This window comes from Podarcis filfolensis (assembly GCF_964270895.1).
Source record: "Podarcis filfolensis genome assembly, chromosome: 11".
NCBI lineage: Eukaryota > Metazoa > Chordata > Lepidosauria > Squamata > Lacertidae > Podarcis > Podarcis filfolensis.
In genome coordinates this window covers 57,826,313-57,853,087 of record NC_139613.1, presented here as the reverse complement: position 1 = coordinate 57,853,087, position 26,775 = coordinate 57,826,313, and the positions used below count along the sequence as shown (strand labels likewise).

General features: G+C 41.5%; 1 protein-coding gene across 6 annotated transcripts in view; it reads left to right on the top strand.

Annotated features, from left to right (window-relative positions):
• TLE4 (TLE family member 4, transcriptional corepressor) overlaps nucleotides 1-26,775 on the top strand; it is a 132,279-nt gene that overhangs the window by 59,566 nt on the left and 45,938 nt on the right. For 3 of the 6 annotated variants that reach the window (XR_014539782.1, XR_014539783.1, XM_083576791.1), the window contains 3 exons: nucleotides 5,801-5,875; nucleotides 20,096-20,300; nucleotides 22,003-22,019. Coding sequence is in view for 1 of the 6 variants with exons in the window: in XM_083576791.1 (XP_083432917.1) it covers nucleotides 5,801-5,875; nucleotides 20,096-20,300; nucleotides 22,003-22,019 (297 nt within the window). In the remaining 5 variants the exon portion in view is untranslated. The remainder of the gene's footprint in view (nucleotides 1-5,800; nucleotides 5,876-20,095; nucleotides 20,301-22,002; nucleotides 22,020-26,775) is intronic. The other 3 variants (XR_014539781.1, XR_014539779.1, XR_014539780.1) reach the window with 3 other exon arrangements.

Below are 26,775 nucleotides of genomic sequence, written 5' to 3'. Positions count from 1 at the left end.
TGTTGGGAAATAAAATAGGCCTGACCTACATTAGCAAAAAAACAATTTGGATGGTGTTGATAATGGCGTCACATGGCGCTTCCTATTGTCTGATGCACTGATTACTGATGAGCATGATCATATTAGACTAATATATTGTATCCCCCCCCCAAAAAAATACTTTTTGTAGAACCAGACAGAATCCCTTCACTTTGTACTTCATTCTGAATGATAAGAGTGAATTGCCATACTCATATGTTAGTCTGCATTTAAAGGTATTAGCTGGCTTCAGAAACTTTAGTCGTCATTGTGTGTGTGAGATTTTATTAAGAAGGAAGTTTTTAAAATGTATTCTCTTGAGCTCATTCATGTGTAATCCTGCTATAGCACTTACAACAAGGAATCGAAAGCATCTGAGCGCCTTCACAGGAGGCACCTTTGGTGAAGTGGTGGCATGCTTCTGGTTTGTGTTCAATCAAGAACCTTCCTTGCCTGGTGACCACCAGAGATTTTGAACTCTAGCACGGCCAGTGGTCAGGGATGATGGGAGTTGCAGTCCAGCAACAACTGGAAGGCTGCGGACTTCCATATTAGCAACTTTTAAGCTGATCAAATCCAAACTTCATTGGTTGTGGCCTTTATTTGTCAGCTTAAAACTTCTAGAAAGAAACCACCAGCAGCAAGTTGCTATCTCAACAAGAACCTCCCAGTAGAGATTGATGCAAATACTTCTTTCAGCATCTTTGTCTGTTTTGGTGTTCCTTGGACACACACCTTCTTATTAATTATTTTGCTTTTCAGACTTCCTGTCTTTCCTTCTGGTGAATTTGGGTTTGATTTATCCGAGTTTATGCTCTTTGTTCTTAGGGACAAAACTTCCATTTCTTAAAGTTATATGTCTTGCATTTTGTAGCCTCCTTGACTCACATACAGTCTGTGATAGACACTGTATTTAAGCCTCTATTACAAATGTATGTGTATGTTTTGAAAATTAGGCTTCATGCTTGTTGAAGGTATGTGACCCTCTAGCTTCATTCTTCAACTTCCCTTTTCACTCTTTTGCAAAATGTGATGCTGAAAAAGCATATTTTGGGTTTATTTGGAGGGAGGGGGGTTGGAGTAATTTTCCACTTAAACGTATTTCATTTTCAATGTTATGGTCACTGTTTCTAAGTAGCTCAACATTGTTTGTCTTGAATCAGTTCCTTGGCACCACTGGTGATTAAATCAACAGTCGCCTCTTTCCTTGTAGACTTATAAATAACTACATCAGGGAAATTTGTCTAGTTCTATAAGGCCCGAAATTACATTTTACCCTCATATATTTATGGCATTCATTATTATAGTTTCTACCTTCTTCCACCTTCCTGATGCCTCCTCACATTTCAAGATCACCATCAGAATTTTGGTCAGGTAGCATAATATGTCCCTAATACTGTATTGCTTTTTTTGGCTTGAACTTCTACCTGTAGTGATTCTGTGAATAAACTTGTTTCCTGCAAGAGCTGGGACTGTGTGCTTTCTTTGACATAGCGGTACTCCAATATGACCCACAGATTTTGTATCCAGGGATAACAGTATCCTATTGATTTTTTTCTGCTCTTCTACGCTTCTGATTCTGCCCCCCCCCCCCGGCTTGTCCACATTTGATAATTACTTAGCTGTTAATCCATTTCCTCCTCCACCACCATTTCAAATTGGTCTGGAGAAGTCCACAACCACACGTATTTGAATTTGTACTTGAGGAGCAATTTTGGTCTTTCATGTTCATCCCAGCAAGTGATCCCTGTTGTGTTTGTCGCCTCCTTCTATTTTGTTGATTCTATTATGCCAATTAAGTACGCACAGGGCATGCACTCAAATAGCTGAAGGCGCGCATGAGCACATGCATAGATCACCCTGGAGAGCTGCTGCAACCACGGTAAGCAGTAGTGAGTTAGATGGTGCCAATGACTTTAGGCAGCTTTCTGAGTGCCCTTCTTTTGCAGCTCAGAGCCTGGAGTTGGGAGCAGGGAGGAAAGTGAAAAGTCAAAGCCAATCCCAGGTTTAACCAACATTTTGGACTGGGGAGAAGGCGGGGTTCATTCCCTATCCTCTGTGAAACCCTTAATCCCCTGGTGAGTGTGAGTAAGATCAGGCATTGGTAATCAGGCCCTGGTAATCCTGGTCTACTTTCCCCAGAAGTTGGTTTAGATGCTACACATACACCCTTTGTGATATTGGGTGCCAACAGTTGGTTCCATTATAGTTTATTCAGGTAAAAAGGCAAAGTTGGAAAAGATGAAACTCAGTGAAGAAAGAAATTAAGGCCCCACTGCATACCTGGGGGGGGGGGGGGGAAGTAGTTGAGTGGGGAAGAGGATTGGGGTGGGGAATGATCAGGGTCTAAGAAGGACATGGGGAAGAATTCTAATAGTTGTGAAGAAAGAAAAGAACGAAGAAGAAAATGGCAGAGGGGAGAAGAAGGATTCCAGGAATAGAAAGGGATGGGGAATGTGAAGAGGTGAATTGATGAGAAAGGAAGGGAGCAGGAATAAATTATGAAATGAAGGAAGGCTAAAAGATGGAAGAACAAAAGAAGAGGAGGAGGGTTAATTTTGACCATTCCCAACCCACCAGCATTCTTCCTTTGAGGCACCACCATATTCTTAGATGTCCCAGGTCACCACTTGGATCATCATCATCATCAAGTCATTGGGGCCAAACTTAGCAGCTGCCCCTCACGGGACTCAGCTGGTTTATGAGTGACTTGAGGAGGGAAGGGCGGAGACTGTGACCAGCCCCTCTGCTTTTCCTGCTAATCCACCTTCACCTTAGGGAATAGAGTAAGCCAAGTGGCTGCGAGAGTCGGGGGGGGGGCAGGAAAGGAACAAAACAGAGAACAAGGGGAGGCAGTAGCCAAGTCCTGTGATAGAAGAAGTTTAAGGTCTTGTATATATAAAATAGATGTTCATAAATGTACCAAACACATGCAAATATGTAAACCACATGTCTGAAACCCACAGAAAAGTCCTGAAACCATTTTCTCTCTGCAAGGTCTAAGGAAATGGGAAAGCTCCCCATTGTCTCTGTGCTCACAAATCCTGCCTTAACGGCACGTTTAAGGTGTGAATAGGGTGAGCACATTTAAGGTGTGAATAGGGTGAGCCTGTGACCTGGATTCAGGAATTAAATAGTTATAATAATAACAAAAGAGTGGCCAAAACCCAGATAATGCATTCAGGTAAATGGCAGACAGCAGATAAACAACGCACTCAGATTTCTGTTGTAGACCGCCTTTTCTGTGATGTAGGTATGATATATCTGGAGGGTGGTCTTGGGCTACACCCCTTCTGTGATGTATGTATGATGTTTCTGGGGGTGGTCTGGAGTTTGAGGGTGGGCAATTTAAAATGTCTAAATAAGGGTGGGCACACCTTTGTTCTGGCTCCCCCCCTCCTGTGTGTGAGGGGGAGCACCCTTTTGCCACAGCTTTAATAAAGATCAGGTTACTAGCTGCTTTGCTTCTCAATATTCTCTGGTTGGTCTCTGTTGTTTTCTCCTACAACCTACAAAAGGACTCTATATGGGCTCTTGGGTACCCCATAAGGGAAAAGGAGCAGTTTTTTTCTCATAGCACCTGCAAACAACAGCACACAAGAAGCATCGCCAGCAAACCTGGTGCCAGTCACCAGGCCCAGTTTTAAAACTAATGCTGATTTGGATTTTTGCAGCCCTTTGTTTTCCTGTTTTGCACTCACTGCACAAAGCTCTTCATGTTTGTGGTTGGTTTCCCCTTTTCTTTTAAAGCAGCTGAATGCTCAGCAACCCTAGTAAGAATTCTCTCTGTGCACAGAAGCAACAGGACAGCCCTGTGCGTGGGAGTTTTGAGTACGTTTATACTTCTTTGGTGGTGGTAGTATGATGCTGGTGTCCTCCATCATTACGTCTAGAGCTGTGGTTTTCAGCCGGGGTGCCTTGAATGGTGGTCAGGGATGCCACGGGCAGCACCAGCCTCCATCCCTCCTTCCTTCCTTCCCTTCCTCCTCTGATGTCCTCCCATGTCTCTGTCTCCAGAGGTTTGTGCAGCTGTTTGTTGCAGTGGGCCTGGCTACAAGCTCTCCAGGCGAATGGTGCCTCTGGGGTCAGTCAGGGGGTGCTGGTTGCCAGGAGCTGAGGTGGCCTCAGAGTAAGCAAGCAAGTGAGAGAGGGAGCCCAAGGGGAGAGGAGAGGAGGCTGAGGGAACCCTCCACAAGGGAAGGTGATCGAAAAGGGGTGAGAGGCTGCCAGCTCGGCAGGGAAGGGGCCACATAAAACTGAGCTCCTGAGACTCGGGAGTGCGTTTCCCCGCAGGGGAGCCACAGAAAGAATGTAGTTGGTCAGGGGAGCCGTGGACTCAAGAAGGTTGAAAACCTCTGGTCTAGAGTAAGGAAAATCTTGATTCTTGCATCAATTCACCAACAGTGTATTTGGCAATTCATTGCCAGTGTTCCTACAGTTAGAGTATCCTGCCCTTTGTCTTTCCTTAGAGCTCCATCTTGCTTATTGGAGTGTCGTTTCCCCTAAACGGAAAAACTTTGTGGCGCTCCAGTCTAGAACATTTTTGATTCCGTTTTGTGCACCACTCTGCTTCTCTAGAGGGCAAGCAGATTTCAAACCTGCTGAGCTGAACAGCATTGAGACTTTAACAATATGTTCCGTCTACCTGATCTTTATGAAACAAATTGCATTGAAACTATCATGGCTCTAAGCTAAGGGCTGCTGAGAATTATGGTTCTTTGGGAGGGGCCAGAGATATCTTTAAAAAAACCAAAAAAACATTTCAGCACCCTCACCCCAAGCTACCCATTTTTGACTTCTTGGAGGCCCAGGGGAGTCATGATAGGTAAAGCTGTGTGATGATATAGCGCAGGTAAGACAGCCTATCTCAGTTCAAGCCTCAGACATTTACTGGTATCTGAGAGTTTCATGATGGCTTTTTTTCGTAGTGTAAGCATGTTTAGAATCTCAGCCTTAGCCTTAATCATGGCTCTGGTGATCGAAACAGCCAAAGGCTTTCGCATTTTGATTGAAATATGAACAAAGATTCAACATGTATTTTTCCCTATAGCAAAGCTTCTTTAAAATGTGCCAACGCCTGTGTCTTCTGTCTCCAGACTTGTAATCCTAAATTAGCAAGCTTGTCTTTGCCTTGTTTACATACAGATGAAAGGCCAGGGTGTTTAAGCTTACTCTCTCGCTCTCCTCCTCTCTTTCCCTATCCTCCATTTCTCTCTCATTTAATTGCTTCAAGTCTGGATTAACCCCTTTATTGGAATAAATAAATTTAAAGCTGAAGCAAGTTAAGGGATATATTTATATCAAAGTAAGCAGTCAAGTGCACAAGTCAGAGAGAATTAGAACTAACGTTTGCTTTTCTGACAAGGAAATAGCGTGGCTAGTGGGTGGGTGCCTTGCTTTTCAAATGCATCACTTTGTTCACTACGTTTTGCTGTCTTATTCCTAGAGAACAATTCTTGCCGTTGAGGACAGCACTGTCCTCTTAAGTCAAAGATTGGTATGCTGCTGTTGCCCATTTGGAGCAGAGAGTTCTCTCTGGGCAGAGAGATGAAAGCTGAATTCCAGTTAATTACTTGGTCTGGATAAAATAAACCCTCACCTCGAGCTATCTTACAAATCCACCCAGAATTCTTGCTCTGTAAGGCACATATTATTTCAGGCCTGCATGCAGTCTAAAAGAGGGTTTTTTTTAAAAGCTTATTTTTAAAGGAGAGAAGGAAATTCTGTGCTTAATTCACTAGAAAGCAAATAATTTTATTCTGTTTCTGATCTTCATTTATAGCACCAGCAACAAGTGGTGCAGGCTGTGGAACGTGCCAAACAAGTGACCATGGCAGAACTGAACGCAATCATTGGGGTATGTCGTCTTTCCATTTTAGCTTTCATAGTCTTTTTTAAAATTAGTTCACTTTCTTTCTTTTTTTCTCCAAACTCTGCTTTTTGTTGTGAAGTTTAGTTCTCTCAGCTGGTCAGAAATAAATTGGACAGCAGTGGATCCAAGCACTGGTTAATCTGTGCTTCTACAAATTGGTCAAGCTGTCCCTTTGTTGCAGCCCACCTAACAAATATATACATATACGCTGTGCTTTTGAAACTTCGTAACAAGCCAGCTGGTAAACAAAAGAATTCTACTGACCATGTAGCTATTTCTCATTTTCATTTTTCCAACTCATTTCTTTTTAAATGTGCAGAAGCTCAAAAGACTGACAACCAAATTGACAGAAGACACTCCTGTCTAGTGGAGAGCTTTGCCAGCCTTATATTTTAAGATCTTTCAGCCCCTCATTTACTCACTGGAAGTATCTACGGGCATCAAGATGTAATTTGTGAACTGAGACATCTGCTGTAGCAAGTTCCACAATCTGAAATGTACTTCTTTTGAGGATGTGGAAGCTGCCATCGTAGAAGAACAAGTAGGATAATGCAGAAGGTGTAGGATTTGCAGTACAGTGGTACCTTGGAAGTCGAACGGAATCCGTTCTAGAAGTTCGTTCGACTTCCAAAACATTTGGAAACCAAGGCGCGGCTTCTGATTGGCTGCAGGAAGCTCCTGCAGCCAATCGGAAGCCACGTCGGACGTTTGGGTTCCAAAGAACGTTTGCAAACCGGAACACTCACTTCTGGGTTTGCGGCATTCAGGAGCCAAAATGTTTGACTTGCAAGGCATTCGGGATCCAAGGTACGACTGTAGTTTTTATCTCATGTGCTCCTGCAAAGCATGCATTTGGTTTTACTTATTTTTCAAAATTGCAACCCACCTCTCAAGCAGGCCAGAGTTCTCAAGGTGGTTGTAAAGAAATAGGGGGGAAATGTTGTGTGTGTTTTTAAGTCATATCATTTACAAATTAAAAATTAATATCTAAAATATTAGTAAACATTCATTAAACATTAAACAAAATATATGAAAACAACAAGAAGCCATCAGCCACAGGAAATAGGTATTTTCAAAATTGACCATCAGATCTGATTGTTTTCTGAATGCACCTCTCATTGCTTAGGGTGGAGAATGGCTTCTGTGAATGAAGAAGGAGGCTAAAGGAACATCTGTGCAAACCTCAAGATGCATTTCAAAGCTATCCAAATATGATCAGTAAACTGCACACTGATTGTGTCTTGACTTTGCATAGTGTACACCCTTTGACCTTTTTTTGCTTGTTGTTTTTCGCACCTCTTTTTAAAACACCTCTAGAAGAAATAGTGCGATTGAATCCTGGAAACAAAGTGCCCCCCCCACATGTGCCCTATTTTAGTTAGACAACTAAAAGGGCTACTTTGGCTGGTCAGCCATTATACCAGGGTAGAGCACCTTGTTTTCTCATGTTGCCTTTATTCCTTTTAACAATTCCAGCATGCCTTTGGGGCCTCTTTTCAAATATCATTCGGGTTGTTTTGACCTGAGATAATTGTATTTTGTAGCAAGGACTCAAAGTGCCACACACAGGGTTCTGTGTCCACACCTAGGAGATTTTCCCCACCAGCCCCTTGTACTCCAAAGAGCTTGAGGTTGATATTTTAGATCAAATTCAGTGTGGCACAAGAAGCAAAATCTGCTCATATGGAATCGCTTTCCACTTGCACTAGTGCCTTTGTTTGTAGCTAATTCCAAGTCTCTGCCATCCCAAATGCATAACATAGTTTTATGGAAAGCCATAAGTCACATTCCAAGGCAAAGGTGGGTTGTTGGGGTTTTTTGCAGAATTATCTAGGAATAAGGGATTGGGTAATATGACTCGTAGTGGCCATCTGTCATTACATTTCAGTTGGCTTTTTACTTTCTTGAGAACCGGTGGGTTCCTCATTGGCATTAACTGGGACAAGATTTTGTCCCAGTAAATTTAATATGAAATGTGAAATGCTGCCTCCTGAATTTCAAACATTGGGCACACAGTAGCAACATTTAATGGGCTCCCTTTAAACAAAGGAGGAGGAGGAGAAAACTTTTTATGATTCACTTCTAAAGACTGATAAAACAGTTGGTTGTTCAGAAGTACCATATAAAATAAAGGTGAGGAAAAATCACTAATAGCCCCATGATTCACATCTGTAATTATTCAGTTAGTTCAAGCAATTGTTTAAGTTATTCTAATGAAGACCTTACCCGTGTGCCTCTCCTTTCTCTGCCCACTCGCAAATGCTTTTTTCCCTTTTGTGTATAGAATATACATAAAAGTCTCCCTTTAAAAATGCACTGTATCAAACACGCTTTGAAATGCTAATTATTCCATTTACTTTCATTAAAATTCAAATTGCTGAGTGAAGATGTGGATAAGGGTTGCAGAATAATCAATCTGTAGTGAAGATATTCCTTCATTTATGCTTCTATCTTTTAACAAGGAAGTAGGGGCACTCTGATCCTGGCTGACAGTCGTGTGGAGCGTGGTCTGATTGTAGCTTGTTTTTCTTAATAGGCTATTTTGAGTGTTCTTTCCTATCCCTCTGACCACAAGAAAATACCAGCAGTCAATTAAAAAATATAAATGGGGAAGAGTAACCTTTATTTCCTCTGAAGTGCCCCTTAGAAAGGAGGAGATGAATCAGACAGAGTAGGTTGTGTCGAATCATGAATAACATTTGTTATATGTCTTTTACGCTCCAGTGGGGAGACTAGAAGATGAATAATTTCCCAATTAGTTTTCATTACCTAATAAAACTACTGCTATCTAAATATTCTTTGAATAAAATAAATTGCAAAAGGTCTGATTTTTTTAAAAAATGTAAGTGCTTTTTATGTAAAGTTATGAGAGTGTGAGCCTTGCTTTACTCTGATTGTTAGACATTTTTAAAAACCACTCAACATTGTTTTAGTTGATGGACATGCATCTTGTAGTCCAGTGTGTGTAGTTTTTGTTTTATTTCATTTTTTAACTGTTGTGTGGCGTTTCAGTGAAAATCTCCCTTTTAATTTTACTGTGAACTTCAAACTGCACCAAATGAATGCTTCCCCCCGGCTGCTTGCTGCCAGCTGGAGCTACAGCCTTTCAAACTAATTTAGATACCCTACATGGTTATACGTATTTAAATGAAGAAATATGAGAATAACATTGTCTTGCAAAAGGCATTTAATTTCACTGAGCAGGTAGGAGAGTTTATCCTCGCTAGGTGGCTGTTTTAACTGATTTTGGACATTCACAGGGCTGCGGGGAAACTCGTTCTTCTCCCATGTGCCCACCCTCAGTCATTTTCATCACTTCTTTTAAAAAATAAATCTCTGTATACAAAATAATAGTGCTTCATTAATATCCATATTTTGGGGTTCCTCAAGCGGTGCACTATCTTGAGTATATCTCAGTAGAAAAAGGCAGGCTGTAAATGATACACATACATACATAGAAATGTTAGGAAAGAAAGTGCAGTTCTTTGTAGAATAAAATATACATGGGAGATATATGGGGTCATCAGGGATTGATCTAAAGGAATTCTGTGATGTAGTTCAGTATTTTGTGAACATGTATTTGTAGTACGTTGTAGATCCTTCATACCTTGATGCTAGGATTTTGTGAAACCTAATGAAACACCTTGTTAACTTTGCAATATTCTTCCTTCATTGGTAAATGAACCAAACCACTGATCCATGCCATTTAAATGTGGAATGCTGAAGTGAACTTGAAACACGGAGAGACGGGTTGTTCTCTTGACAGTAAACTAGTTGTGTTTAATGGAATGAAACACTTATAATGACTTCTTTCACAGGTCATGTTCCATTGAAAATTACTGACAGATTGTCACAAGTTAAATATTAGCCATCCTTCTTAAAATTTGTTTTTCAGGGAAAATGAAAGGGGGTGGGGAGAAGGATTTCTGGGGGAAACTTCACTATTATAATTATAACAGAACCCATTTGAGATGAAACTACTTTGTCACTGTTCACATTCCAGAGTTTTTATTCCAAGCTACACATATAGAAACATTTAATGCCCCCTCCAGAAATACTGCTCTTCACTGAAATGTTTTGGCTGGAGTTCTCTGTGCAGCTAAATGCCATTGGTCTACGACTCTTTCCTTTTTTCTGGTATACTTTTACATAACATAGGTTAGAGTCTACCTTGAGTATCCCGAGATCCCCTTCTCCTTCTGTTTGTGCCGTGCTTCTCCAGCCTGGGGCTGGGGCTTCTCCAGTGGATCAGGGCCATCAGCTCCTGAGTAAAGGTAGTCAGGAGGCAGAGAAGTTTGGTAAGGGGAGAGAAGGAAGGGGTCTTTCTTCTCTTGAGGGCAAAGGACCAGAGAGAAGTTGTTGAAGAAAAGGAAAAGGTGAGGTAAAAGATTAGTATCTATCATCATCAGTAGTATTGATAGTACTACCTTAATGGTGATTATAATAATATAAACTGGGAATAGAAAGGAGAAAACAGGGTGAGAAGTTGTTTGCTGTTCCCCCTCTCAAGGAGGCAGGGGCAGCATCTTAAAGAACACAGTGTTAAACTCTAATTAATGTATCATTAGAATGAGAAATGGGCAGGTGAAGAAAGGGATTTAGAGTAGGGGTCGGCATACTACAGCCCCGGGCTGGATCAGGCCCATCTGGTCCTAAATCTGGCCCGCGCTGTGAAGCTGGAACCTGCCACGAAGCTGAGACTCCCAGCGATGGCAAAGGGAGGAAGAGGCCAAGCGGTGGCAGCTCTGCCAAACAAACGTCAATCAGTGGCGTTTGATTGGCAGAGACGTCCCCGTGCCGTGCTGGGGTATACTAGGTGTGGCGTTGGATTGGCAGAGCTGCCGCCGCTCAGCCTCTTCTCCCGTTGCCGCCCTGGTGCTCCTGTGGGCCAGAGAGAAGAGCGGACGAGCTCGCTCTTTCTCTAGGCAGGGAGGAAGCCTGTTTCGTGCCACCGCCGCCAGCCCTTCGGCGAATGAGGCAGGTGGCAAACCGAGAAGGCAGCTGGGGCTGGGGAGGAGCACTACTTGCCCCCCTCGCAGTGTGCATAGGAATCAGATGATAGAGATAGATAGATGATAGATGATAGATAGATAGATAGATAGATAGATAGATAGATAGATAGATAGATGATAGATAGATAGATAGAGATAGTCATACCTCGGGTTAGATGTGCTTCAGGTTGAACACTTTTGGGTTGCGCTCTGCGGCGACCTGGAAGTAACGGAACACGTTACTTCCGTGTTTCGCCGCTTGTGCATGCGCAGATGATCAAAATGACATCACGTGCATGCGCGGAAGCAACGAATCACGGCACGCGCAGGCATGGGTTGCGTTCGCTTCAGGATGCGAACAGGCATCCAGAACGGATCCCGTTCATATCCAGAGGTACCACTGTATATAGTCCGGCCCTCCAAAAGGTCTGAGGGACAGTGGACCGGCCCCGTGTGGAAAAAGTTTGCTGACCCCTGATTTAGAGTAATAGAGATGGACAGAGAAGAATATGGAAGTAAGTGTGGAAGTAAGAGGGAAACAATTTAAAAAGTATTTGTACACATTGACCTGGATCAAAGAACTACCAAACTGTATTTCAAAAATGTCAGCTGTCAATCAGCTCCCTATTTCACATTGTAAACTGTTTTTGACGTTGGGGTGTTTCAAAAGCAGTTCGTGAGAGGACATTGGGATCTGTTGCTGAAAGCGGGAAAGTGTTGCAAAATAAAATCTCTCTCTGGATCGCAGCCACTGTGATAAGCAGTTAGTATAGGTGACCCCAGCTGAAACTGAATGGCTGTAGTTTACTTAGAAGCACAGAATTGGAAGGGTCCCAACGGTCATCTAGTCCAACCCCCTGCAGTGCAGGAATCTCAGCGAAAGCATGCATGGCAGATGGACAGAGGTTAAACATACAAGGTTTAATTTACTGCATGTGAGCGACAGCAGCTGACGATTAATTACAGTCTTATGCTGAAATGTATGTAAAGCAGGAAATAAATCTGATGTTGGCTCCATAAAGACATGTAGAATAGATTGTGATGTCAGCAATCAAAGGTACAAACAATTTTATAATAAATAATTTCCATTTTAAAATAAGGATTTCATTTTTACTTATTATGTAGACAGAACGCTTTGGGGGCGGGCAGGGCTAGCAGAAATCCACTGGACTAGTAATTGACACACTTTTTAAAAGGGGAGTAGTAAATTGGAACTTAAATAAATTGATGGCTGTTCAGCGCTCCCCTTCCCTCAGTTCTGGAGGTAGTGATCATTTGTCTTTAAATGTGTTTGTGTATCCTCATATGCATACACACATACATTTATGTGTGTGCATACCGCACACCGTTGCCACATACCCCTATTTATGTTGCATACAAGTGGAGCCTTGCACTTGTGCTTGTTTATCACAGAGGGAAATGTAGCAAAAATGTAAGAACCAGGTATGCAGCGATGTTCCAAAAAATACAATTTAGCACAAGAAGTGCTGAACCTCAATTTTTAGCAGTGACACTTTAATGATAGGAAGCCTGCAAAATTATTTGCTATCAATTGTGAAGGCAATAACAAGCCTTGGTGGTTTTTCACACTCTCTGTGTTAAGTGCTTTCAGAATGACAGCGTAAACTGTGTTAGAGAACTCCAAGGAAGTAAAACTGATTAAAATGTTCATGCTTGAATGGTGCTGATGGAATAGTTCATTTGGACTTTCCCTACCTCCTGCAGCTCAAGCTGAAATATTAAAATTCAGTGGATTTAAATCTCTCTCCCCTCAGCTCAGGGAAAAAAAAACATTACATTTTAATAGGTTTTAAACTCATAATTCACTGGTTTGGAGCAGTACTATTAAATCTATTTAAATATTACTTGTATTACTAAGGAAATGATTTAAATGATTTTGCCTGTACTGTTTCTCTCATACATATATATATATAGTATACATATATGTGTATAATTTTTAAAACAGTCTGGTTTAACCTTTAAGCATTTTATTTTATTAATAAAATTATATTAATTGCTTTGGAAAATTAAAAATGCGTTAAAAGTGAATGGCAAGCTTTAGAATAATAAACCTTTTAGATTGCATATAATTAGTAGATTTAAATTTTTTCTCATTAATGCTCTTGATGTAAAAACAATCCATTCTGTGTTTGAGATTGAAATGTCTCTGCATTCCTCATTTTCCAGTATTTTTCTTTATTATTTTTAAAGAGTGGGCAGCACATTGGTTAAAGCTTTTTGGAATATAATGTTTATTCTTTTGATTAGTACTTAACGTGCCACCTCTTTTCTATGTTTTCTGAGATATTTGGGGTTGAGAGGGAAGTGGAAATCTCTGGATAGCCATGTGGCACAGATAAGTGCATACAAGTTCTAATAAAAACTTAGCATCGGTGCATGCTATTATCCCCGTGGCGCCACTGGTCCATGGCTCATGCTGCTAAATGCTAATGCATTTTTGCACTGGTGCTGAACGCAAGGAGGAATTTCTGACTGTGTGAAGGGGCTGCGTTTTGCCTTTCAAATGAGTTTACTCTTTGGGTCTTTGATATGAAACAAAGGTTAAGAAATAAGGGCTAGGCTTTGGGATGGCATAATTTGGCGCAGCTCCACTGAATACCTTGATTTATGCCAGCTAAGAGTGCCTCCTCCTGAATCTACACAGGGAAGAGGATTTGACTGTCCCCGTTGATTCTGAACGTTTTGATTTAATGTGCAGGGAGGGGAAAGTCGCATTTTCTCTGTAAATTATGGATGGTTACAATTTCAGTTTGTTTAGTAAAGTCATTCCCACCGAATGTGTGCGTGTTCAGAGCTGCCAACCTCTGAGAGCCGGGGAGGGTGTTGTATAAATTAGTAATAGACTGTGACCTCTGTGCAGCAATCACTTATTTTTCTGGCTTTTTATTGTTTGATCAAAGGCTCTGCCTACATTAAGCTGTGCTCGGAGCTTAAAGGCTGTAAAACAAATTGGCCACCTGCTGTATACTGTATACAGATTGCTATGGCGGGAAGGCAGAAGAGGGGTTGACATAATGGTGTGTCTGTTTCATGTTGTCTTTTGTTTCATGTTTTAGGAAACACTGAAATATGCCATATCTTATTTCATCACAGTGTGAAACAGGTGCAGTGGCATGGCTCAAAGTGTCTGCAGTTGGATATTATACTGTCCTATTTGGAGATTTTAAATTAAATATGAAAATTTCACTTGGTGCAGTAGCTTAGTACACTGCCTAAATAGGCTTAATAAATTCTTGGTGGATCATAGTTCTTGTCATGAAGGGTTTCCCCCCTTCATCCTCTGCTTCAGTCTTGCCAAAATTACTGGGAATAAGACTTCTGAATAGGCTCTGCACATAGTGATGCTAATTCAGAAGAATTCTGGTTATCAGCCATTTTCCCAGTCAAGACAGTTCCAGATCTTCTCATATTGGGGCGTGTTTTGCTGCATTTCCAAGGTAGTCTAAATGAACAATATAATATCTGCTTTGATGAAATTTCATCCACCAGGAAAGATCTTTATTATTTTTCCAGGCCTTTCTCACTTGTTGCCTTTGTTTTTGGCACTGCTGTTGTGCTGCTTTTGTACATTTTACCGTTTGTTTGTTTGTTTTATTGTATACATTAGTTTTATTCATTTTTATTCTTGTTGTAAGCGAAACTTGATTATAGGAGGGCAAAGTAATCCTGCAATGAACCCGTAGGGTGGATGGTTTTGGTCTGACGAATATTGCAAAGCCTAACGTTTAAAATGCAGAAATACTAGAAGAAGAAGTGGGCACAGGATTATTCAATCCCTTGGCCATTTTGAAGGTTCGCAAGGGACGTGTGAAGGGAAGCAAAACTCTCTGGGGAAAATGGCAGACTGCTTAGTTGGTTCGTTGTCACAAGTGGGAAGACGCATCCAATAAGTTAATTTCCTTTCCTAGTCAATACATACGGGCACACCCTAGTTACTTGGGTGAGTGCAGGCATTGCAGAAGCTCTTAATTATCATTTTAATGTTGTTAGCTGCTCTGGGCCTGGCTTCGGCTGGGGAGGGCGGGATATAAATAAAATTTTATTATTATTATTAATTGAGAGCCACTGGCAAAGTGACTATAGATGTGTTGTTCTCATATCTTGGGTAGTTTGGCCAGTTGTCCTTTGCACCATGCTAATTTAGACACATAGATGTAAAATTAGAAGTAATTACCATATTCTAAATAGAAGTATAATACATCTCAACACAGTGGGGAAGACTGTGGCCAGGTGACTGGTGTGCCTGCTTAGTCTGCTGTCCAGTTGTTAACAGTTGATGGACATATTTAGGACCTTCCTATACAGGACACATGTCCACTGGAATCCAAGCCATGGCAAGTCCTCACATGAGGGATGGATTTCTCCTGCTGGCTCAAAAAGTGTGTTATATGTTTAAGGAAGACAAAATCTTAATGGATAACAAGTAAAATCCAGTCTGTATTGGGGGAGGGGAGGTTATAGCCAGCATCATAGGAAACCCATTATGTCTTGTTCAACGTCAATGGCTGCTTTCTAAACCTGTGATTTCCCTCTCTTGCTAATGTTCTCAGCATACTCTTTTTCCTGAAAAGAGACATGCTACTGACTTTTCCTCTTACATTTCTTATTTAATGATAAAGTCCAAGAGGTCAATACTAGTATGGGAGGCAGGAGTAGTGGTTAGTCTATGTGTTTTAACCCTGCATATTTAACATACCAGCTCATGTTATAAGGAATATGATTTTTGAAGGGTGTGTGTGTGTGTGTGTGTGTGTGTGAGTGAGAGAGAGAGAGAGAGAGAGAGAGAGAGAGAGAGAGAGAGAGAGAAGCAGGGTTTTGGGGTGAGTGAAATGGATCTGCTGATTTACTGTTAATTTAATATTAAGGATTTCTATGTCAAAGTGTTTGATATTTTATAATTTATTTTTTCCCTTTCTAGGCTTTGTAACTTTCTAGGTTGCTTATTTCTCTTTCTCCTCTAATTCTATTTCCTCCACTTGGTAGCTGTTTTTGTATGCAGTGTGACTTGAATAGTAATACTAATGAGAATATTTTAATTGGATGTTGCCTCTATTTTCCAGGCAGCGTTGAAAGGATATACATACAGCATGCATGTGGGCTGAGATATAAAGTGAGGTCTTTGAGAGATTAATTTGTCAGTTAACATTAGAAATGTCTCTGGGTTGGAGGAGGATGTTAGGGCTGTTTGGATAATGGCAATGAGCTTTCAGGGTCTGTAAGGGGAAAAGCACTAGATTACTCTGGCATGGCACTGCTTGGATGATATCCAGTAGAAACCTGAATCCTTTCCAGGAAAATAGGCTTCTGAATGTGCTGACTCTAACAAGAGAACATTAGAAGCTAATTTGTCCATGGTTTATAAGCACATTGTGCTTTTAATTTGATCCTTTTTAGATATGTAGTTGGGAGATTTAAGCTTGCCATCAATATTTCATATCTTAGTTAGGAAATGGTAATGAAATCAATGGTAAACTTTTTCTGACTCCCTCCATGTTTTCCCACTTCCTCTTTAAAACACACCAAGTCAGGTTGATTCTCATTTTGTATTATGTACCTGGAGATTAATACCAATTACATGAAATGCCATAGATATTTATTAATAGACGAATTACCTGAGTTTCTGGTCAAGTGCTGTGTGAGAGAGAGAGCAACTCTACCTGCTTTTAAAAAACATTCTGAAAGATTGGGCTCATGTTTCTGAGGTTTTTAAAGCCTCCTACATTCATATGATTTGTTTTAAGGAAAAGCTTGGGCGTTCCTTTCAGGTTACAAAATATGAAGTGAGAACTGGTCCTCAGCTCAGAAATCCTGATTAGGATATTTGATTCCAGAAAAACAATTAAAAAATGACTCCCTTGATTTCACTTGCTGTCTAAATTACAATTAAATAATAAAGGTGATATATTGCTATCCCATGTTCAAGAGTTCACATATGCTTGTTGACTGGATATTATTTGAATACCTTTAAGATAACAGGGTTGGTATAAGTTCGTAGTGAAATAGTAGTGCCCAAAGGACTCTCCCCAATTTATGTTGCCACACTCCATTACAGAATATATTTGCCTTGGTGACACTATTTGCTTAATCTGTATTAGCTAGCCAGATAGTTGGAAGGTAGGATAGCACTGATTATATAATTCAAGTCAATGTTGCATTTCCTTGAAAACGTTGGTGATTGCTAATGATCCAATCGTAAATGAATCTGGTTCTTTCCCCAGATTTTTCTAAGAAAGAATGAGGCCTCTAGAACCCATTGGGTGCCTTTTCAGAATAGATGCCTATCTAGAGCCTCTGCATCTCAACCTACTACAGTATCTCCCTTCCCTTTTTACAGACTATGTGCAAGACAGGTGGAGAGGATACTACGACACACAGGTTGAGATCCTGGGTGCAGGATGCAGTGACCCTCCTCCTGTATGTGATGAATCCAAGGCATCTGGGCATTATGGGAAATGCAGTTCTTAGATTATCTGAGATATCCTTGGTAGATTGAGAAGACAAATAATAAAGCCAGAAAGAATAGACCTTTGTCCTACCATGTTTTAAATTGCACACATTGGAAGTCGTGTTTGCATTGGAAGCCCTTGTTGCCAAGGTCAAGGGGGAGCACAGGTGACAGCAGGATGGGACAGAATTATTGGGTCACATTTTTATTAAATATTTTCTTGGTTTAGAAAAGCTGTGCATTGTCTCTTTTTCCAGGTTGTGGAGCCTTTTCTACAGATCAGTTACATTTGATATGTTGTATACAGTATGAGGTTGCTGAAGAAGGGGGGAGAGGAGAGGTGGGATGGTGAAACTTATATTCTTTTCTATAGTGTACGTGTGGGGTTTTGTGTTAGCATCAGCTGGGTAGGTTCTCTTCCTATTCACTTAATATATTTCCTTGGTATTGAGAGGGATTGGGATGTGGTTGGTTGCCTGTGTTTGGCTGCAGTGAGGTTTGTTCGCATTTGTGAAGGGTATGATTGTTGGGTCAAGTTAGCCATATTGATTTGTATGCTGTTGGTGGATTCTTCTTGTCTTGATGGGCTGTGTACGTGATAAAGGGGAGCCATACTGGTGAAGGCGTCCTCTTCTATTTATCCCAGTGTCAGTTTCAGTTTATTGGTTAGCTTTTCTGGTATGGCTGTTTCCCATATGATTTGGTACCACTGGTCCATGTTCACTCCTGACAGGTCTGGCTATGATGCTTCTGGCTGCTGAGAGGAGGTGTGTTGTAAGTTCTTTATAATATGAGTGGGCATTATCATCTTGGAAAACATTCAGTAGGGCCAGTTCTGGGGTGACTTCTAATACTTGCTTAGTTATTTTGCGTATTTCTTGTAGGACAGTTGATTGGATCACACTTCTCAAAGAAACATCTTTATTTTGAAACGTTCACCCTGTAACACTGATGTGGCCTCAGTATTAATTTCAGCTTGAGCAGGAACTGTTGGCTTATGTTTGCAACTTTGTCACAGCACTCCTTCTGTAGCTAAAGTTCTAGTTTTAATCTGAGCAGAAGTTGAACTAGGATAATCTTTCCAACGGTTTAGAAGCAAAAGTTGCAATAAAATAACTGATGCAGCTGGTTGTACATCTAATTTAAATCCAGGGTGAAACGGTGGGGGTGGGGTGGGGGGACGGTAGCTTAATATATACCTTTTTCAAATGATAAATTTAATTGAAAGGTAGTAAGATTTGCACATAGTACAGTGTTGCCCATTTACATAATAGGCAGAGGTAAGTCTTGGAGTTTTGGTGTGGTGTTTTGCTTCTGAAATTTGGTGGTGGTAATGCAAGTTGTTCCTGCCCCTTTGTAAACATGTTTAAGGGCTTGAACGAACACACACACACACACACACACAGAGAGAGAGAGAGAGAGAGAGAGAGAGAGAGAGATTGCTTAAAGAGCATAGTTTGTGAAAGTGAAAGCTGATTTCAGAGTCATTTTGTGAATCTCAAGTAAAGGGTGGGGGGCAGGGGGAGTGGGCTATTGTCTGGGCAAGTGTGAACTGAAGCAGTTCCCTGTTAGGATAGATTGAGCATGACACATTTCTTCCCTTTACCACTGTATCCCGCCCCCCCTCCACAATTCTCACTCAGCAGCATCAACAAACCATCCACCCCACAATGGTTAGTATAGTAGAAAGCTTGATGCAGCCTTGGCTGAGGTCAAGCTCTCCAATTCTAACCTCTCAAGGGCTTTCTCTATGTGTTGCCAGTGTACTGGTAAAAATGACTTTAAACTCTTGTCAGCGCAGTTACTGGTGCATGCATCACAGTCCCACTCAAATAAACCTGTCACAACACAGAGTCAGCAGCTAGAGAAGAGTACAAGGGCAGGCCTCTAGCTTTTCATTCGAGCATCACTAAACGTGCACAGAGTGCCCAATTATTTCAGCATTATTGAGCAAGCCTACAGGAGGACCCAAGCTTTGCTACATTAGATTTTCTTTAGTAATTTGCTCAAGTACCGCTGAGGACACTTAAAGGACTTAAAACGGTGGCTGCAACCAGTTTCCTTTTCTGGATTGTTAATTCAGGTTTCCTCTTTCAAATTAACTCTCACTGCACGCTGCGCAGCAGCTCTAGGAGAACTGTTTAACACTAATTTTCTCAATTTTCTCCCTTTTTTTGGTGCATGCTCAAAACTTTATTGCTGCTTTCATTGTTAACTTGTGTGTTTTGATTAGACATGTGTATATATGTGTGTTACTGCTCCCGGAAGAGCTGCTCTTGAAAGGCCAGGCTTATCATTCTGGTTTTGTTCTTTCCAACACTGCAGTTTAAAAATAGCTTAATAAAGTTCATGATGTGCAGCCTTCATCACTGTCCTACCCCCTAATTTTCCAGACATTATAGGATGTAGTGCCACTCTAGATGTTTAATGGACTACATTTCCCATCATCCCTGGCCATTGGCTGTGCTGGCTGGAGATGATAGGAATTGGGAGTCCCAACAGCATATTGGAGGGCGGTGCGTTGGCTACTCTTGCAGCAAACAATTGTGTATTTCAGCCAATTTCATTTATCAAATGTCTCCACCTGCACCAAGATGCTGTACTGTCTTTAATTATTTTTTGTGAAGCAAGGCCATTGACTGGTTGACAGCCCTTGAAGATACATGAGCACAGTCCAGTGCACAGTTAACTGCATTTAAATCTCCCCTTCCTGGAACAAATTCAATATCTGTGTTTAATTTTTCACAGCAGCAGCAACTCCAGGCCCAGCATTTGTCACATGGACACGGTCTCCCAGTGCCTCTCACCCCACACCCTTCAGGATTGCAACCACCAGCCATCCCGCCCATTGGGAGCAGCGCTGGCCTCTTAGCCTTGTCGAGTGCCCTTGGGGGCCAGTCCCATCTCCCGATCAAAGACGAAAAGAAGCATCATGATAACGACCACCAAAGAGGTAGGAGATGCTTCACTGGCCTCCAGGAAAGAAGTTTTAAAATATACAGCCTGCCTCTTCGTGGAGAGGGAGGAGTGGGTAACAAAGGATTTGGTGAGCATGCAAGGGCAAGAGTCATCTTGGAACTCACAGAAGGTTTGGCAGCCTTAAAGAATTGAACTCATTCTGTTTTCCTATTCATAGAATCCCCTCTGTGGAACATGTACATGGTGGCATACATCTCCTTTCTTTGAAAGCCTTTATTAGAATCCACATTTTCTATATGCCCTTTGGCTTGTCTCCTAAAATTTATTCCCTACTGTAACCAATCCCGAAGCACATGTAACTGCATTTGCCCACATTATTCCCTCCCTACCCCTCTTTTGCCCACCTCTCTATTATTTTCATACTCTCAGCTTCTTGGGGCCAGAGATCTATTTCTTTTGCACCCCAGGGAGGTCACTTCAGTGCTGCTAACACAGCAGTTTGACTTCACCCCCGGAGGTGCATTCCATTGCTTCTCGAGACAGGTGGATGCCAATAATTCTGTAAGGCACCATGAGTCAGGTGGCTTTCAAATTTCAAAGGGCCGCCCCACAGACGATGGAGCAGAATTCTGCCCTCTGGAAAAACAGGGAGCAACTAGAACCAGTGGATGGAAATTGCAGGGAAAACAGATTTCTGATAAATATTAGGTGAAACCACCTAATAAGAGCTGTTCAGCAGTGGAAGGGATTCCCTCAGGAGGTAGTGGAAGGTTCGCGTTTGCAGGATGTATTTAAGGAGAGGATGGACTGTCATTGTCCAGGATGCTGTAGTTGCATCCTGCACCACAAATCCTGCATCTGAGCAGGGGTTTAGAGCACATGACCTCCAAGCTCCCTTCCAACACTTTGATTTTGTGATCTGCTGATAGCACTGGCCTGGTTCAGTTATATTGCTAAACCATGGTATAGCATTGCAAGAACAAGCCTGTATCGGCCTTGGGCGGCACACATCTCCTTTGCACAAGGAGGTTAAAGGCTTCAGCCTTTGATTTAGAACTGTCTAAATCAACTATTAGTTCTGATTCTTGTTAGAAGAGTTAACTTGATTATCTTTGGTGTTAACTAATAAAACAACAAGCCACCGCTCCATGAGTGTGAATATCACAGAGAATAGTGGTTAGTTCTAAAGTGGAAATATTCAGTCTCATTGTGTGTTCATAGTAGGATTGAGAGGGAGGGCTATAAAGCCAGAGGTTAAGCATTATATTTGGGTAAATAAAAATAATATTCTGCGTATAACCCTTGATTTGGATGGTTTATAGATGGCAGTGTTGGAAGTGTACTCTTGTTGGACTTAAGAAATTTGCTGTGGGCGATAATGTTAAGAGATAAGGATTGAATACAGTGTGCTTTGCTCCCATCTCTTCTCTTTGAAAAGCAAATATTTAGCTATACCTTGTAGTGTAGATTCCTACATTATTGCTATAATATTTATTGCTAGGAAGTGTCGGTAAGCCAATATATTCAGATGATAAATTCAGTTTATAAAATTAGTTGTACAATACAGGTGTCAATAAGAAACTGCACATATTAGATTATATGTGTGTTATTTATTTATTTTAGGTTTGGGGGGGAGGGTAAAGAAATGCATAATTTTATGTAAGCTAACATTTCTCTCTCTCTCTCCCTCCCCCTTGTCTTTCTCGGCCATGTTGGTGCTTCTGTTGTGCATGAAGATAGAGACTCCATAAAGGTAAGACGCCATTTCACAATTGGAAGGATTAGCTTAGAAGAAATGCAGTACTTTTTATTGTAGTTGAAGTAAAGCATAGGAGGTGTTGTGATTGTAGCTAGATATAATCTGTATTGATTATCAGAGTCTTGGGTCAGCTATTCCAAAGGTGCTACATATAAAGACAACCTCAAACGGTCCCACGATAATGATCAGTAGCTGCTGTGAGAACTATTTATGTGTGCTTTGCTTGTTGGCTGATTCCTGAGAAATACATCCTCCTCTTCTTATCAGGAAGTTTTCAGGATGAATGAACTGATGCATGCTGGCTCTTTTGAGAGGTTTTGGGTTGCAGGGGAGACAACACACAAGGGATCCTTCCTGCTTCCCCAACTCCTAAATCCCAAGAGGACCTTCGTTCCAATGTGCAGCTCTGTAGCAGAGAGAGAATTCACTATGGGCTTGTCTCCCATCTGTTAAATGGTTGTCTGGAGTGACTCCCATAATTCTGAGCCTAGTAATGAATATTTTCACTGGAATTAGTGTTGGTGCCTAGAGGCTTTTTGATATTTTAACACAAATTAGCTGTACCGAAGCATGGCCTTTCAGATCTTTGGGTATGAAAAGCATCCTAAATGTGAGCGCTAATCTGTTGTCAAGCAGAAACTAAGACAGATGTCTTTCTAATAGCATTCTCCAACTCAGGTTCTAAGTTGGTATGCTATGTAAAATAGAATATTAGAGCTGATCTAATAGCCCAGAATATAATATGCTTTGTATATATATATTTTTTTTGGTATAACAAAAATTATGCCAACTAGCCAAAAACAGTTTAATGGCTGCTTGTATGACACAGTACAAAACAGATTCAATTGATGATAGTAGAAAAACCAAATTAAAATAGACAATAGTCTTGTCTATAACATGATAAAATAACTTCAGCCAGAAAGTAAATTAAAAGCTATTCTAAACAAAAAAAGTGTATAAATTAATTGTCTAAAAGTCATCAGTGAACCAGCCAACTCCCACAGCATAAGGTTGGTCAGTACCTGACCACTCCAGAACATTTCTGGACGCGTATGAAATGCATTTATTCCCTGCTGCCAAAACTCTGGAATAGACACACATCCTGAATGGATTTTGGCTATTCATGAGCTTCTCATGTATTTCTAGAAGGGGGTTGGAACAAGGCTGGCATAGAAACTGCTCTGCCATCCTCTGGTGCAGGAGTAGCCAATGGCTGTTGGACTCTAGCTCCCATCAGCCTCAACCAGCATGGCAGTTGGTCATGGATGATGGGAGTTGTAGGCCGGCAGCAGCTGAAGGGTGTCTGCTGAATACGACTAGCCTGAGGATTTCTCTCAACACTAGAGTTGCAGGAGTGGTGGTGGCAGATGATCCCTTGCCTCTTTCCTACCCCAAATATGACTGGAAGCCTGCTGTGCTCAAGCAGAGTACCAGAACACTCCATATTCAAGGTGGAGGCATATCAGTTGATGCTGCAAGAGCTTGGCAGGTGCTTATAGGGAAAGCCAGAATACCGCCACTTCTCAATGGCTTCAAGCTGGATAGAGGTTGCATGGGGTAGGTGTATGTCCTAGCAACCATAAGGTTTTGGCTAGCCATCCAAAATTAGTTGACTCCTGACTCAGAACCTGCTAAAAAGAAACCATACCTGGGCATGCTCCAGCAGTGTTTTCACACCCCAAATAGAAGGTTGTGGCTCCAGGCTGAAGTGCTACTTTTCTCCATCCCTACTGTGGAGAGGAGTTGCACAGGGACAGCACCACCACAGAGAGGAAAAAACAGCCTTCACCATGCTCTCTGTTCCCACTCACCTCAGATGGAAGTAAGATCAGGAACATCAGCACAACTCTAAAGTTTTGCTGTGTTCATTCTCCAAAAAAGATCTCACAGGGCTTTCCGAAGATGCTCAGGCTTCATTTAATTCCCACCCATCTACCCTGTTCAAGAGAAAAGGTGGCTTAAACCTGAAAGCAGTTGTTTGCTTTTTTGCACATTTGTAGTTGATGCATACTTTCAGATAACCATGAAGCATGTAAGGAAGAAGGCACTTTCTAGAGCAGGGATGGGAAACCTATGGCACTCCAAACGTAGTTGGACTCCTATATCCATCAGCTCCAGCCAACATAGCCAGTGGTGAGAGACAGCAGACGTTGTAATCCAACAGCATTTTGAAGACCACAGGTTCCTCACCTCTGATCTAAAGTATATAGGACTTAAGGTTTTATGCAAAAACAATCTTGAGCAATTGGAAGTGTTCCATACTCAAAGCCTTTTGTCTCCAGTAATGACAGTGAAGTGCCAGAGTGACTTCAGGTTTGCAGTTAATGACTCTAAAGCTTTTTCCTATGTACATTTCATAGTAGGTTTTTTTTCTGATGTGCACAGAGACACACTCCCAAGTGCAATGTTCCTAACAATACATGCATAAGACGCTACTACTAAAAACAGAGTTGATCTTGATGTGTTCTTAGATGTGATTTCCAGATATGCATCATTGGTGCAGATGCAATTTAGCATTAAAATAACAGGAAAGCATAAACCTGCATGTATGAAGTCCACCTTGGAGAGTGAAGGAAATAGCTTCATGTTAACAACTATTTTTCTCTCTTTCCTGAAATGGGAGAGGTCTGCAGTCTGAACCCTATCCCAGTCCTCTGCTGGTGCTGTTCACAGCTTTGTCATGTTGCAACAGAGTGAATTTGACCTTGTTCTTGTCACTTTCACAGTTACCCTCAGGGTTCTTAACAGCTGCAAACTGACAAGAACTGTCAGTTTTCCATCTGCAATAATTTTCAGTGTGTGCAGCAGTCGCAGGATAACTGCCTTTCTGCAGACTGAAGAAGCCAGCATTAAATCAGTTTACACATGGTTCAGTTTCCCAAATAATAAGTCCTAAAAACTTACCCCTCAAAAGAAAGGAAGGAAGCCATGTGTATGTATGGTATATGTGCCCCACCTTTCTGCCCTAAAATACCCAACCAATTTACTTGTTAACTGTTAAAATAAGTTCACCCAAAAAAACCCAGTCCCCAACAAAACAATCCATTTTGTTGTTTTTCTTATTTGAACTATAACAGTACAATAAAAAAACGTAATCCAGAACAGTTGGTCTATAATGAATTTGATTTTGCCCTTTCTCATAAAACCCTGGGTTCCCTTTAAATGCATCTCCAGTCTCCAACAGAGTCTCTGTAAATCATGGGTTGGGAATAAGATCGAACTGGTGGGCTGCATCCTAAGCTGCCCCCATCCCTGATGGCTCCCACCCTCAGCTGCATGCCATTGTTGTAGGTAGGCAAGGTCACCCCCCAGCCAGTCGCCCTCCTGACATCCCTATATGATGCCAGATGACTTAACGTGAAAGGAACAAATCAGGAGCACACACTGAGAGTGCACTCCACTTCCTTTGAAAGCCTGGCTTGGATTCAAACAGGGGATGCAAAGGAAGAATGCAAGCAGGGATCAGCTCAACTCGAGAGATGTAGTGGTGAGGTGTCATGGCTGAAGGCTTTCTATGCTTGCATCAGTGTTTCTGCTTTGCATATTTCTGTTGTGATCTTCATGTGTGTGTGTGTTCCTTACGTTTTTAAGTTGGTTTTAATATGATTGTACACTGATTTTCAGATCTGCTTCAGTGGGAGGAAAGGCGAGGCATAAGCTGAAAAACAGAAATATACAACAAAGACTATATGTGTTTCTCTTGTATTTGCAGCCAGTTTTCATTCAACTAGCAGTTATGGCTCTGTTAGTTTCTCTCTCTGCATGAACCTAAACAGAATGCATGGAAGCAACTTGTGATCTTTCCAACAGGTGCAGTCTTCAGCCATGTATGGTGGCCTTGCAGGGGCAAGCCTCCCATTTCTTGGGACTGCAAAACCAAAAGGGTTGCCCAAGCAAATATAAGGCAGTTTCTGATACAGCTTATGGCTGGAAGGCTGCATGTGATTTAGGAAAATAAAAGTAAATTGGGCCTGTATACTAGTGGTTTAGGACGCTTGTGGCGCTGTGGTCTAAACCACAGAGCCTAGGGCTTGCCAATCAGAAGGTCGGCGGTTTGAATCCCCAGCAGTTCCAAAGCATGTCAAAGTGCAAGTAGATAAATAGGTACCGCTCCGGTGGGAAGGTAAACAGCCTTTCCGTGCGCTGCTCTGGTTCGCCAGAAGCGGCTTAGTCATGCTGGCCACATGACCCAGAAGCTGTACGCCGGCTCCCTCGGCCAATAAAGCGAGATGAGCGCCACAACCCCAGAGTCGCCTGTGACTGGATCTAACGGTCAGGGGTCCCTTTACCTTTACTAGTGGTTTGGAGTGTAAATAGTCATGGCTATCTCCATGAGTTTTTCCATAATTTGTGAAAGATTGCATCATTACCCAAAGCTTTTAAGTAATTTTTTTTTAAAAAAATGTTACTGCTTTTACTTTACCCCATCCTATGAACACTTAATTGTTTGTTGGTTGCTTTTATGTTATTTAACTTATTCATCTCTTTATAACAAAGCCTTCCAGCAATTTAACACAGAGAATTTATGGTTAGACAGGGGTTTGGATCTGAATCGTAAACTGATGAATGGCATGTTAACAAATCCTGTGTGAACCATGAATGTGTGTAAACGATATTGCAGGATGGCCAGCGTTGCTCAAAACTGAAGAAAGGGCAATAGAGATTAACCAATGAGGTGTGTCATTGTTCAGTAGATGCGACTAATTCACCTGCAATTAATTTGGGGTTACTTTTTTTCTAAGCCATTAGG